General features: G+C 46.0%; 1 protein-coding gene across 3 annotated transcripts in view; it reads right to left on the bottom strand.

Moving 5' to 3' along the window:
- MEGF11 (multiple EGF like domains 11) overlaps nt 1-14,147 on the bottom strand; it is a 304,098-nt gene that overhangs the window by 107,434 nt on the left and 182,517 nt on the right. For all 3 annotated transcript variants that reach the window (XM_019533844.1, XM_019533843.1, XM_019533845.1), the window contains exon 9: nt 8,566-8,778. In XM_019533844.1, the coding sequence (XP_019389389.1) occupies nt 8,566-8,778 (213 nt within the window). The remainder of the gene's footprint in view (nt 1-8,565; nt 8,779-14,147) is intronic.

The raw sequence follows: 14,147 nt of genomic DNA on the forward strand, positions 1-14,147 counted from the left end.
TTATCCAGCCTTCTCTTGAAGACCCTCAAGGTAGTGAAGAGCACCATGTCCCTTAGAAGCTCATTCCAAATTCTGGCCATCTGTACCGTGAAGAAGTTTTTCCTGATATCTAGCCTAAATCTGCTCTCTGTCAGTTTGTGACCATTGTTCCTTGTTACCTCAAGAGGCGCCCTGGTGAATGGAGCCTCTCCGATCTCTTGCTGCCCCCCCCTAATGAATTTGTAGATGGCCACAAGATCACCTCTCAGCCTTCTCTTGTGGAGACTGAAAAGATCCAGGTCCCTCAGTCTCTCCTCACAGGGCTTGTCCTGTAAGCCCCTAATGGCCTAACCATATGAGTGGCCTCCTCTGGACCCTCTCAAGTCTATCAAAACTGGATGCAGTACTCCAACTGTGGTCTGAGCAATGCTGCATAGAGAGGAAGTATCACCTCCTCGGACCTATTCGTCATACATCTGCTGATGCAAGATAAAGTGCGATTAGCTTTGCTGACGATTTGTCACACTGACGACTTATGTTCATCTTGGAGTCCACTATGGCTCCGAGATCCCTTTCCACTTCTGTGCTGCTGGGAGGGTCACTTCCCAGCCAGTAGACATACTGGATATTTTTGCACCTTAGGTGCAGCACTCTGCATTTGTCCTGTTGTACTCCATCCTACTGTGTACTGCCCACTTTTCTAACCCGTCCAGGTCTGCCTGCAGTCGTTCCCTACCCTACAGTGTGTGCACTTCACCCCACAATTTAGTATCGTCCGCAAACGTGGACAGAGTACACTTCACACCCATGTCCAAGTCACTGATGAAGATATTGAAGAGCACAGGTCCAAGGACTGAGCCCTGTGGGACCCCACTACCCACATCCCTCCAGGTCAATACCAACCCGTCTACTACCACTCTCTGAGTGCGACCGCTAAGCAATTTGCCACCCACCGGACCGTGTAAACATCTATGTCACAGCCTCTTAATTTATTTATGAGAACGGGATGAGATACCACATTGAAGGCCTTGCTAAAATCCAAGATCATTGGGTCCAGCCCCCTGCACCAAGCAGTTCAATATGATACAACTTTATAGACTCTTTAGTTTCAATTTTAAACATTTTAGTTTCAAAGTAATGAATAATAAATTCCACTCAGTCAGAATGATGGGCACAGTTTCCCCCCTCTCAGTTTGAATGTATCCTTCAAGATTACCTATTCACATGACCCTGCCAGACTTGGTGGATTACATGCAAGAAATTTCTCTCTGCCAGCCACCAAGTGGAAATGAAGAAACCATTCCTATGTACGAAGTGCCCCTCCTGGATGGGTAAGAGATTGTGAGACCTTTGAACAAGCCACAGAAGGCAGACTTACTAACATCTGCTTTTCAGCCTCCTACTGTTACTGAAAAAGCAACACTAACTGGCCTTTATGCTCTTGCATTATTTTTGGTGCTGCTTAGTATTCTAAGCGGAGTTGTTTCAAATGTTATAACTTAACATGGTCCCGCACATTTAGAAAGAGACATGGAAAAGAAAGAATGGGCCAAAATGCATTCTGGAGCCAGGGCCAAGGAGCCACGTGGGGAAAAAGGATGATGTAAACTGCAAGTTGTCTCCCATACACAACCGCGGCGTGGTATCAATGCTGATCGGTGCCTGTTACTGTCATCTGGAAGTTCTGGGAGTCTTCTGTGCTCCAGTGCCCATGCTTCATCCACCAACATTTTTAGAGTGGCCACTCCCAAACTTCTGAGGCCCTTTGAAAAATGCCATCTCTCAGTTTTCACTTGTTTTTTGACTACAGAAAAACACGAGAGCAATTCTTCAGCTGCAAACAACTCGGAAAGCCCACAACAGGGAAAAATGTTTTGGATACTCTGGATCCCATCTGAAATCTCTGGGTTTACCTTGTGAGTCCTATTTGCACACCTAACACTGCTAAGATTGTGTGACACCCCTAATGCCCTTGAAAGGATCACAGGGCACCCCAGAGTGCCAGAGCAGCCTGATTCAGAATCACTGCTTTAGTGAATAAAGGATTGTACTAACAAACTGAACAAGGAAATGAGGTGGGTGGATCTGAAACAGAATTTTTGTGTGTTTTTTTTTTCAGGGAAAACAAAAAAAAATCATTGCAGCTTGACTCCAGATGAATTTTTAAATTTGTTTTAGGGTGTTTTTTTTTAACCTTAAGTCCTGCTTTTTTAAATTTAATTCTATTTAGACACTAAAGTATCAGAACATTTTGTTCTAGACATGTTGAAACAAATGTCTGGACTTTTCTGAAACTTGCTTCATTTTTTTTGTCAGCTGAAATTGATTTCTTGTGTCAACTGACTGTTTGCTGGGGAAAAAATGCCCAGCTCTAATTATTTTGCTATAGTGAGCATTAGCCCCAAACCTATTAATTATGTAATTTTTTTCCCTCTTCCTGATGCCCCTTATCCCTCCCAGATGCCCTTTAAGAAATGTCCTTCTGCTTTTAATGAGGCACAGTGGGAGTTCGCAAGACCATTGTGCTAGTATTCCAGCCATTACCCTGGCTCCCAGGCCCATTGCAGTGCACAGTAGTTCAAGGGAAAATGTTATAGGACAAATCCCATGGAGATTAGGACTGACATTTTTCACAGGTGGGGCAAAAAAGTTTCCCTCTGTTGGTCTCACCTGTTCCCAGGTGGCCACCACAGCACAGCTCCAAGAGACAGTGCATAGCCGCTGTGCAATGCAGAGGAATTGCAGCTCAACAAGTTCCAGGTCTCTCCTTGCTCTCCCTGTGCTCCCAGGGGGAAGTGACTGCTGCTCCACTGCCCAGAGCTCCAGTGCTCTGGAAGTCGGGGAGCTCAGGCCAAATTTCCACTCATTCCCTGCCTACTGCACATCTGGTCCCAGTGTCAAGGGGGCCACCCCGAACAGAAGAGGTTTCTTACTACCTTGTAACCCCTCTAGGTAGCCAAGTCACAATCTAGCTGTTCTGCAACAGAAGTGCCTTCAGGGTGTGTTGATGCAGCAGTTACTGGGGGATGGTTTTTGGCTCTGCAGGAAGCTGGAGTAGATCATCACACCAGTCTCTTCAGGCTTTAAAGTCTCTGCAAAAGAGTCTATGTAAAAGCTGACCCTGTACTTCATATTGTCTCATCATCCTGCCATCATAGGAAAAGCCCTACAGTTCAAGCTCACTGTCCAAGGACAGGACTGAATGAGATGACACTGCTAACATATGCCCAAGCAGCAGCCTCTCCCACCCCTTCCCTTGGATGATTTACAATATTATTCCAGATGTTTAAAGAATCAAAGCAACAAGCCACTGACATGGATGGGCTTTTTTTTTTTTTTTTTTGGAACTAGGTGGCTGTCAGAAAGCCACTGGAAAGCAATGGTCCCAGAAAAGATAAAAAATAAAACAGGGGAAACTGTGCTATGTGGGACCAGGTAGAAAATCTGGAAAAAGATCTGTTGGAACACCGAGTGTCTTTGAAGAAGGTCATTTTCTATCAACTCTGACTTTCCTCGGTGCAGAAATGCATAGGGCTCTGACGAATTCATTGAAAAGTGGAAGGCTGAAATACCACAGACGAATGAAAGAGCATTTACAGATCTACAGCTTCCTGATATCTCTTTGTTCCATAACAGCCACGATAAGATGCAAGTAAAAGACAGATTTTATCACTGGAGAGACTGGTCTCATTTATTAAGGACTGTGAGATACCATCTTAGCAGAGGATGCTGGCAGTGAGCTGATGGAGCAGAGATGGAAGAGGAAGCAGAGGAAGCACTGGCTGGACAGCACCCTAGAGTGAGTGGATCAGCTGTACGCAGTGTAAGCAAACACGAGAGGATGAAAGCTGAAAGATGCCTGGGTTCCCTAACACTTTGAGTCGATCTGAAAGCATGTCATCCTCCTCTCCAAACTGTTCATGTTAGTTTGTCCCTCAAAACTGGATCTTTTAGCCAGTTCAACCCACCCCACTCCCTCAAAAAAAACATCTTTCTAGTCCCTCACAATGAGCTCTTCTTTCCTATATGGCCAAATCTTTAATTTTTCTCCCAGAAGAGAAGCCCCAATGATGCCAGCAGGCCACTGGCCAAGTGCTATCCAGCCGGGTCATGAACATGTGCCTGCTGCTCTGCATCTCAGCTATCCTCAGGCCCCTTCTGATTGAGATTCCAGCCTTACCCTGTAACGTGGAACTCAGCTCACGTATTAGCTCTGCTGCTGAGTGTGATAGTCTCCATTAGGACACACAAAGTACCGGGGAGCTGCAGGACCCTCATCCTACCAGGGGCTGAGAGCCTTTGCAGAGGTGCTGCCCACCTTTGGCTATGTCTATAATATTCAACTGCAGCATCGGGTAGCACCATACCAAAATGCACCGTGCTGCTCTTTGGAAGCTACTTCCCAAACAGGGAGCAGCATAGCCCTCAGTGTGGTACAGTAAGAATTCCCCTCATCTTCCCCTCCATGCTCAGAGGCAAGTCCTTCCCTTTCCCTTCCCCCCCTCCAACCCCCAACCACTGCCACCGCTGTCTCTGGCTGTCCTGGAGGCAGGAGCTGGGGGAACTCCCCAGCCACCCCTGCCTGCTCCGGCTCGGCTCAGTGCAGAGTCAGGCTCAGGCAGGGATAGCAGCTGCGGCAGGTGCATTGCCCCTCCCTGCCCGGCCTCCTGTGTTCTCTGCTGGCCTGGGAGCAGGTGCAGGAGAAGGGAACCTGACCACTGCTGCCGCTGTCTCTGGCTGAGCCTGGCCCTGTGTGCAATCCAGCTCGCATAGGTGCTGACTCATGCACCCACCAAAAAAAATTAAAGGATGCTCAGCACCTACAGAGCCACAGTTGCACACATTAAAAAAAACAAACCCCCCAAAACATGAAGCAGTGCGTTACCTTCAACCCGGCTCTGCAGCATCTGTAAAGACTGTGTGTGCTTCAGTAGGGCTTTTTGTCACTTTTAGCTAAAGCTGATTCTATCAGCTATGAAATAAAAGTGCCAAAAAAGCCCCACTAAAGCTGGGCTGCTGGGTGATGCTGCGATGGAGCGGTGAACATGCCCACATGGGCATGGTGCAATGTGGCAGCAGAAAGAATCCAGCACTGTTACTGGAGAGCAGACCTATAACTCTGGCTGTCATCAGAATCGTCACCTGTAGCTCCTGGAGCGAGCTGAATTTCAGAGAAGTGAAATCTTAGCGCTCGCTGTGGAACTTGAAGCCAGCTATTCCAGATGAAAGATCACCTGTTTGTTTTCCAGACTGAGATGGATAGAGTCTATCTCAGACACAGTAGCAGATTTTGCCTGAAGTATTTTTTTGTGCAGGAATTAAGTGGTGCCACTTGCATGCCTAATTGGGCAGCTTGCGTTTATATGTTAGCAGGCTGCAAGACAGGCGAGGTAGGTCTGTCATCATCAGCAAGACAGTCAGGTCCCCACTAGTCTGGTTTAAATTGAAGAATGTCCGCATCAAGGGCATATTTGCTTGGGCATCAATTATCCCCACCTCTCTGTGAAGGCTACGAAACCCTGGATTAGCTGTGAATGTTGAACAGGCACAGACAGGAAAACAGGAATCAGAGCAGGAAGGAGAGTGAAAAAAGCCTTTTCATTTAGCAGTGTGAACCCCGGCATCCTCCTACTCTGTCATTTCCTAGCTGAAAGGGATCAGCTCACAGCAGTCTTTGGTTAAATGGCAAGAAAGAGATTGGTGGGACAAAGGAAGAGCCCAATGCTGGATCGTGACAAGCATTTCCCTCAAACAGGAGCTCAGGGCTTGGGCACCGCAGTGGTGAGCAGTACAGCACCTAGCTGCTTAAAGGCCTTGGCCCCAGAGTGGAGTCCACAGTCTCTTAGCTCTCAATGCCATGCGTGGGGAGTGTGAGAAAGGGGTTCCCAGGTGCTGCCTGGGCAATCACCTGTAGCTGGTCTGGCCAACTTCTAAGTGGTTGGGGTGCACATTTCAAGGGCAACATGCTGTGTGGGTGCTCCCCCAGCACACAACACCACCTAGGCTGCTCCCTAGCCCACGCTCCCAGCTCCCTGGCTGCATCACTGCACTGTGGTGCTCAGGTCCCCAGGCTGGGGACTCCCCCAGCCCTCTGGGTTGTGCGGTGCCCTGCTGCACCGCACTGTCCCCTGTGGTGGGGGCAGGAACCAGAAGCAGGAGAAGGGAGGGGAGCCTGGAGACACCAGCTGCTGCCAAAGCTGCAGCAAGCATCCCTGTGGGAACCTGGGGACCACATATTAATCCCATGTGGGCTTTGAATGGGAGAACCCTCACCTACGGTGAGTGAGGGGACATGCTGAGGACAAGGCAATTCAAATGCCATCTTGCTCTCTAATTGAGTTGCCAACCCTCAACTACTGGTATGTGCCTAAGTCTTTTCATCCAAAAGCAGCTCAGGAGCTGAAGGAAGGGGAGATGCTGATGGTGCAAGAGCCTGGTGGTCAGAGCAATTGCCCAGGAAATGGGAGACACAGGTCCATGTCTCTCCACCACTGATGAGGGTTCAAACCCACATCTTCCACTCCTATTTGGGAGAAGGGAGTGATCGTGCTCTAAGCTCCTCCCTGCTGGGGCTGTTCCACTTGGCTTGCAATAACGAAACATTTCTTTGGTACAAGGGAGGGAAAAGAGTCCCTGCTTAGAGGGCACTGTGGGTACCGCACGTTAGACAGTCAGTGGATCAAAGACATTTGCAATCCTTGGAGCAAGGACTGGAACTCAGCCCCTGCCCCTGCAGCCTCTAGGCTGGAGAGTCACGTTCTTGTTCTCTTTTCACCTCTGGCCTGGTGAGTTTTTAACTCCCTTCTGCAGAACACAATTACTTATTGCCTGGTAGGGGGAGATGAGGGCTTGAATCCCCTCAAGCAGAGGAGGGACTTGAACCTGGGACTCCTACATCTTGGGTGAACTGCCTCTACTGCAGAAAGGGGGGCACCTCCGTCAGCCCTTTTCCTCCTTTGCCTGTGGCTGCCAAATCATTTTGAAAGACCATGCTTACTGCCACTGGGTTTTGGGCAGAGCCACATCCTGTAGGCATGTGTTAGGCTGTGCTCAGAGCTCATGCATGCACCTACTTTGGGGAGAGTGATGGGATTGAGCTGAGAGACTGGCAACTGAGCCACTCAGTCCTGTCAAAACAGATTTTGGGCACATGAAAAAGCGGAATTTTAGGCTTCAGGGGAATTTTATAACGTGAAAACTTAGGCGTGAGCAGGGTTTGTGCAGCAGTACTGAGGATTGCACATCTGGATAGATTTACAGTTTACTGCAGGATGAAAAGGCGCTGCTCTGTGGTACTGCCGGTGTGCACTCACTCACTCCACAATCCATGGAAGCTAACTCATGGTAACTTACCTCTTCCATTATGGGCTAAGCCTCCTACTTGCACCCCCAGGCAGCTCACATGCAGCAAAGCCCCACTTCCTTTTATCTCTTTGTTTGAAATGAATGCAATTGACTTTGCTTTGAGGTTTTGATGTGGGCAAACGTTCTGGGATTCAGTTAAATAATTCCCTTTAATACAAGCATCATGTCACTTGTGTGTCCACACCCTTTGGTGCCTAAATGGAGCCTACCCTTTTGTGGATCTAGCCCCCAGTGACTGGAACCTTGCCAGATTGGTTCCTGAAAGAAGCAAAAGGGAATAAAACATTGAGATCTGACCTTTCCAGTGAGGCTTATTCCATTTTAGGTACACTTCCCTGATATTTATTTTCCTGAATATTTTACGCATGCACATACTGAATGAAGAGCAAAAATAGGCCCCTACGAGAAGAGGAGATATGTCTATTTTGACAATGTTGACTTCATTGCAGAGCTGTATACTGACTTGGGGATATTGATTTCAGTCTATTTATACATCTGCCTCAAGTGTTTTCAACAAGGTAATTTGCCAGGAGACATAAACTGAGGCAAATTAGGTTTCATTTTGAAAGTCTGCTTGAAGTCCATAGATTCAACATGAAATTCCATGTCGTAAAAAAGATTCAGAGAGATGGAGGCTAGTAATACATCCATGTTTTTTAACTTTAGTCGGTAACTGTTTTTTAAACAAGACTATATCTGTTTTTTGAAATCATCTAAAAGTGAAATGACTACTGTAAGGGGCAGAGAGAAGTAGTATGCCACGTTAGTTTGAAGTCAGGCAGAGATCAGGGTGGCACCTTAGAGACTGACTGATTCCTTCAGAGGGCCATGAGTTTTAGTAGGTGACGCCTACTTTGTCACATGCCATGAAGGTCATAAGTGTTAGGTATGTATATACAAGGCCTCATATTATGACCCTTTTCTGAGAGCAATTCTTGCTTACTTGAGTAAAGGTTATAGGGCCAGGCCATAGGTGTGTGTGTGTATGCAAGACTTCAGTGGAATTACTCACATGTTTAAACTTAGATACATACTGAAGTAGTTTGCTGAATTGGTTCCAACCCTATCATCATTTAAATGAAAGGCAATAATTCAAAGGAGATGGATTAGGCCTTAATTAAAATTACAAGGAGAAAGGGGTGGGCTCATATGCAAATTTTCCCTGTGGTTTTTACTTGTGTGTACTAGTTCCTCTACTGGTATAAAATATGATGTACTTACCTGAGAGTGTTGGTTATGTGACAAGGACATTTCTTGCTGCATTTCAGGCCATAAAGCCCTTCTGGACACATCCTTTCCTGGCAATGAATCCCTCTAAATCCAGGGTCACACATACATGCTCCATTTATATGGTAACACTTTGCCCCATTTTGACAGTTGCATTTTTGAGTGCACTGAAAGCCATACATCCCGACGGGACATTCCTCCTGACACCTGCAAAGAAATATGGGAGGCACAATGAAGTCAAATGCTAAATATAGTCTAGTCAGTTTATGACTTTTCCTGGGAATGTTTTTGCTGATGTATTAAGCATAAAATCATAGGTCATTTATTTAAGTAATGTACCGAACTGATGAAATCATGAAGGTGATGTGTTATCTTAGGCATGTACATTTCTGTTAACCCAAAGTGTATTAATCTCTGTCCAGTTACGTCTTGCAATATTTCCATTAATCAATATTATATTAATTAACAAAACGAATGCAGTGTCACTCCCTAAATAATTTCACATATGTATTTTGAAACACACTTGTTCAGATTACTTTTTGCCTCATTGTAGAAGGACCTTAGATGAATAACCTTCCTTATGGTGGTTAAAAGAGAACTGCATGCAATTAAACAATATTAAATAAGATGATCTGTGACAAAGAATGATTTTTCTTTCCCTTAATGCTATAGTTGCATCTGTTTTATGCCAGTAGGAAAACTGGCTCCCTGTCTCATTCCATACATTCTGGGTAAATGCAAAACTGTCCTTTTATTACTGGACTGATGGTCACCATTACAAAATCTTAGGATAGGTAGTTTCTACCCCGATTTGTGTACTTCTGTCTCCAGAACTACAAACATCTATCATACACAGACAAATGGAATGGGAAACAGATTTTTTTTCACCACATCTTAATCACAATATTTAAAATATTCCCCTCTTGAATGCACTCTTGGTGAAATATATTCCAAATGCTCCATTCCCTTTTTCTGTAAAAGCAGTTTAAGGCTGTGTGTAGACGAAACAACAGGCACATGTGCATGACACTTTAGGGTGGGCTAAAATCCTTTTGCACTGCTTTAATGGTGTCAGTGTTTGCGCACATTGGTGGCATATTGCTCATTAACTACAGCCACTGTAGCAAATTTGGTGGTCTAATGCACAAAAACTCCAAGGAGTTTTAGTTTGTTGCCCTACAGCTGTGGAGCGAAGCACTGGGCTTCGTGCAGCTCAGAGGCTCTGCAGGAAGCCCGTGCAGGCAGCCTGGCAGCAGCCCAGGAAGGCAGGCTCCACCCAAGAGAGGGTTAAAAAAAAGCAGCAAGCACGATCTTTTTTCCCCCCTTGAGCCTGCCTGCCTGCCTGAGCTGCGCAGGGCCCAGTGCTTCCCTCCACAGCTGCCCCCAGGGACAGCTGGAGCCAAGTGTCTGCGGGTGGGTGCTGCCTGAGTGGGGGCTGCCACTGCCGCAGAGGAAAGCACCCCCCACCCCCCACAGCCCAGGCACCACTCGTCCCACTGGCAGCTCACCTTTCTCTCCCTGCCGCCAGAGAGGCAGGTAACTCGGGTGTGTGCACGACACGGGGGTTTAATAGGCCCTAAATTGAAGCAGTGTTTTTAAAAACCTCCTGCATCAATTTAGGGCCCCCATTTGGTCTACACACGCCCTAAGTGATTGGAGTATCTCCCAGTGGAAGAGGCCAACTAAAGTCCCAAAGAATGGAACTGCTGCGCAATTCACCAGCTTCCAAATCCTGCCAGGTGTCACTACCTCAGTTTACATGATCCACCACGGAGAACAGCTATGCTTTTCCAGTTCAAAATAAAAAAAACACCCTTATCTCCTAGCTACCAGATATTGGAAATGGCCTATCAGCATTAATTTAATCCCACACATTGATTAAAGTGTATACTGTAAATGCAGCTGATAGAACCAACTGTTAAATGTCTTTTTGCAGGTCATTTCACAGCTGGCAGGTGAGAGTTAGTACGATGCTCAGTAATAAAAGATTAATGTGCAATGCAAGCCTGGTGAATTGCAAGGAAAATGCTCAGTACATAAGAGGAGAAATTACTGTTGCAGCCTCAGATGAATATGTTTCCCCCCAAAATAAATAAATAAAGTCAAAGGCATAAGCTAGTGACTTAATTGCAGCGAACATCAGCATGGCTGCCAGTTGCATAATTCAAGTTCAGGAGTTCACTGGGGATCCAAAGACAGAGAAGCATGTCAGAAATGGCACTGAATGAGCCCAAAGAGTCACTCCGAGCATGGCATTGGGTCCTAGCCCTGCTATCCTCAGTGGTCCAACTGCAAATGCAATAGCCAACAAGGAACTTAAAAGAAAGCAACTGAAACACTTAAAGCAAATGAAATGCAATGAAGAACATATTAAGATATCTTATGTCTCCATTACCACATGCAGCTCTACTAGTTAGCAGGAGAGTACTGTACTCAACAAGATGAATACTTAGTCAATAGTGCACTATATCATTCTATATTTATAGAAGATGAAGCATTACATAGCAGGGGAAAAAGCATCTGGAAATGAAATATTGACGACCTAATCCATTTACATAATTAGCCTTTTTTTCTACTAACAATTTAACCAACTTATTTATTTGGAGATCAAGCAGCTACTGCTAATGAATTTTATACAAAGAATACTAATAACGACTCCTCTGGAACATAAGAATAATCACAGCAGGAATTAGCTTTCTACTTAAACATCCTTCCTTCATAACATATCAATCTAATGTGTCCATAACACCATTAACAACCAGATACATTGTTCAATTAAATTACAAAATGAGCTGCTACGCCCTAGATATGTTTCTTGTTTAATTTACATTGCTTTCTGCCTATCTGGGGAGACTTGGATTATAATATCCACTGAACTTTAATATGTACTACAATTATTTGGGTTGAGATAGGATAATACGGCTGTCACCTGTAGAATTAATGGAAGCAATTTCACAAAATATTAAACATAAGACAGCCTGTTTAACAGATGAACATATTACATGCACCTACATTATTTCCAGGAATGCTTTTCATAGAAGAATAATGTTGTCACCATTTTCTTTATACTGAACATATTTTTGTACAATAGATGAAAATTGCATGCCATCCCAAGTACACTTTAAAACTGTGGGTATCACTGTTTTCATAGCTATGAAATATTTATACAAATGAAAAAGCTAGAGACTAGGTCTGCTTATTTTATCATAACAAATGTTGTATTTACCCTATTAAGAGTCAATCTCTAGGCTTGCTGGCAAGACGGAAAACCCAGCTGAAACAGTACACTCGCTTTTCTTGTCAGACCGAGAATTTTCATACCTTTCCCCCCAGCTTCCAGGTGCACAGTTACTATTATTCCATTCAAAGAATTTACAATGCCTACATTTACATGGGAGCTGAAGGCATTTTAGTTCAGCACAAAGCTATCGGGAGCTATCAACAGCGCTTGTCAATTTACTGCAGATATGTCATGCTGTGGCACTTTCCAGCAAGCAGGTAGTGAACAAAAAGTGACAATTATACTTCCACGGGTCTTTGTGAATATACTACTTGCGCAAATATTTATCTAAATAGATGTCGCTATCTCTCTTGCAGGACCAGAGCCTGCAGGTTTGTCAAGATATTTACTGGCAATTAAAAATGGATACCGACAGATAATAAGGGTATGTTACTATTTTTTTTTTTTAACACAACCCATTATTAATAGCAGAGTATGCTGATATTTTTTTAAATGTCAAAGAAAGCATAGTTTTGTTTGGAAATAGCATTCCGCTGACTCTGGCTGTAATTTATATTTGCAGCATTGAGATAATGCTCGAGACCCAGACAGCAAAACAGACCGTACTCCAAAATGAGCCCAGCTAACCTTCCCCTTTGTCCAAGCTGAATGAAAGGCACAGCAATAGCAGGGAAAGCAATCTGGACTTTTTAAATCTTGTGCCTGTTTCTGCTGTCATGGAAATCAATGGGAGATTTACTATTAACTATCTGTGGTTAACAATAGGTAAAGAAATGTACTCGTCCTAAGAACAAATCGTTACAGTTGATAGCCTGCTGCACCCCTTCCCCACCATGGTGAAGTCAATGGCAAAAGTCACACTGGCTTAATGGGGCCCATATTTCACCTTTGTCCTTTAAAGCTGCTAAGTCGATCCTCGGGGCTGCTCATAAACTCTCTGGTGTCCATTTAAACAGCTATGACCATTTCCACTAAGAGAAGGTAGGTCTCCAGGTTGAGACCAGTGGTCAGAGAAGACGAGACGGGGCTCGGTGCATATCAGCCTTTACCACAGCTCAATTCCCTTTTGATCTCATGTTCTTCCTGGTCTGTGTGGCCCGTTGGGAAACCCTCATCCTATCATGATCCCATTCCCTATCCCTGATGCCTCCTTTGCTCCTCACAGCCCCAGCCCATCACTAGGTGAGTAGTACCAATGGAGCTACTTGCTCCTCACGGTTTGGCTTGGATCAGGTCCCACATACATCCCCCTACATATCCCCCTTCTTTCCATCACCTCTCCCAGTCATCCCCTATTTTTCTTTCCGTCTCTCTCTCCTCTGTAAACTCTCCCCCTTTGAGGGACCACATCCCTTCCATCTCTACCCCATGAGGCCTGTGCACTTTGCCATTCTCCCCACCGTGTGCTGCACTGCTCACCTCTCTACAGAGCTCCCTGTGGGCATCTCTCCTCCTGCCGTCTCCTTTCCCGGGGGGTTCCCCCTCTCCAAGGCAGCTCCGGGGCTAAGAACAAGGGAGGCTGGATCCCTCACTTCAGTGCCCTTTGCTTGCCCTGTCCTCTCCCTAGTCCCCCAGGACTGTTTCTCTTCCTGCTGTCGCTAGTGCATGAGCTGCAGGGTGAGAGGGGGCAGCTTCCTTTCTTTCTCCTCCTTCCTGCCAGACTCCTGTAGGTGAGCCAGGTCCTCTGCTGCATGCCATCCCTCATGGCTGCTTTGGCAGCAGAGCAAAAGAACTGGTTTGGCTGTAGGCTGCTGGCTGGGAGCTAACAGCAGCTCTAACCCAGTGGGTTCTCCCACAGCTACAAAGTGATCTCAGCCTGCAACACATAAACCAGTGGACCGAGCCAGAGGTTTCCTGGGCGCAAGAGGCCAGCCCTTGGCCATGGCCAGGAATGCAGAGAGCCTGCAATTTCAGCCCAGTCTCCATGACTGGGTGTTAAGCTGAAGCCACCCCTCAGTGCTTTGACAGCCATCTCCAGACAGGAAACAAGGTGAAAACTGCCATATGTGACAGTTTAGAGGGTTTCCAGCACTGAAGTGGCACTGAGTTGTGTCTCAGGGATCCCAACTGCCTGCCCTGTCCACGAGGCAGCTATAATAACACAGGTTTCTCTTCAAAATGGAACCCCTCACAATAACTACCACACTCTGGGGTGCGTGCTGCAGGAGATGGGCGCACAGGTGGTTTTCTCTTCTATCCTCCCAGTGAGTGGACGAGGCAGACGACATGAAACGAACATTGCGGAGACCAACCGGCGGCTACAGGAATGGTGCTTCGAGGAGGGCTTTGGCTTCCTCAGCCACGACCGGCACATCACGACGAGAGACATGCTGGG

This window comes from Crocodylus porosus, unplaced genomic scaffold, assembly GCF_001723895.1.
Source record: "Crocodylus porosus isolate Cpor-Errol unplaced genomic scaffold, CroPor_comp1, whole genome shotgun sequence".
In the NCBI taxonomy this organism is placed as follows: Eukaryota; Metazoa; Chordata; order Crocodylia; family Crocodylidae; genus Crocodylus; species Crocodylus porosus.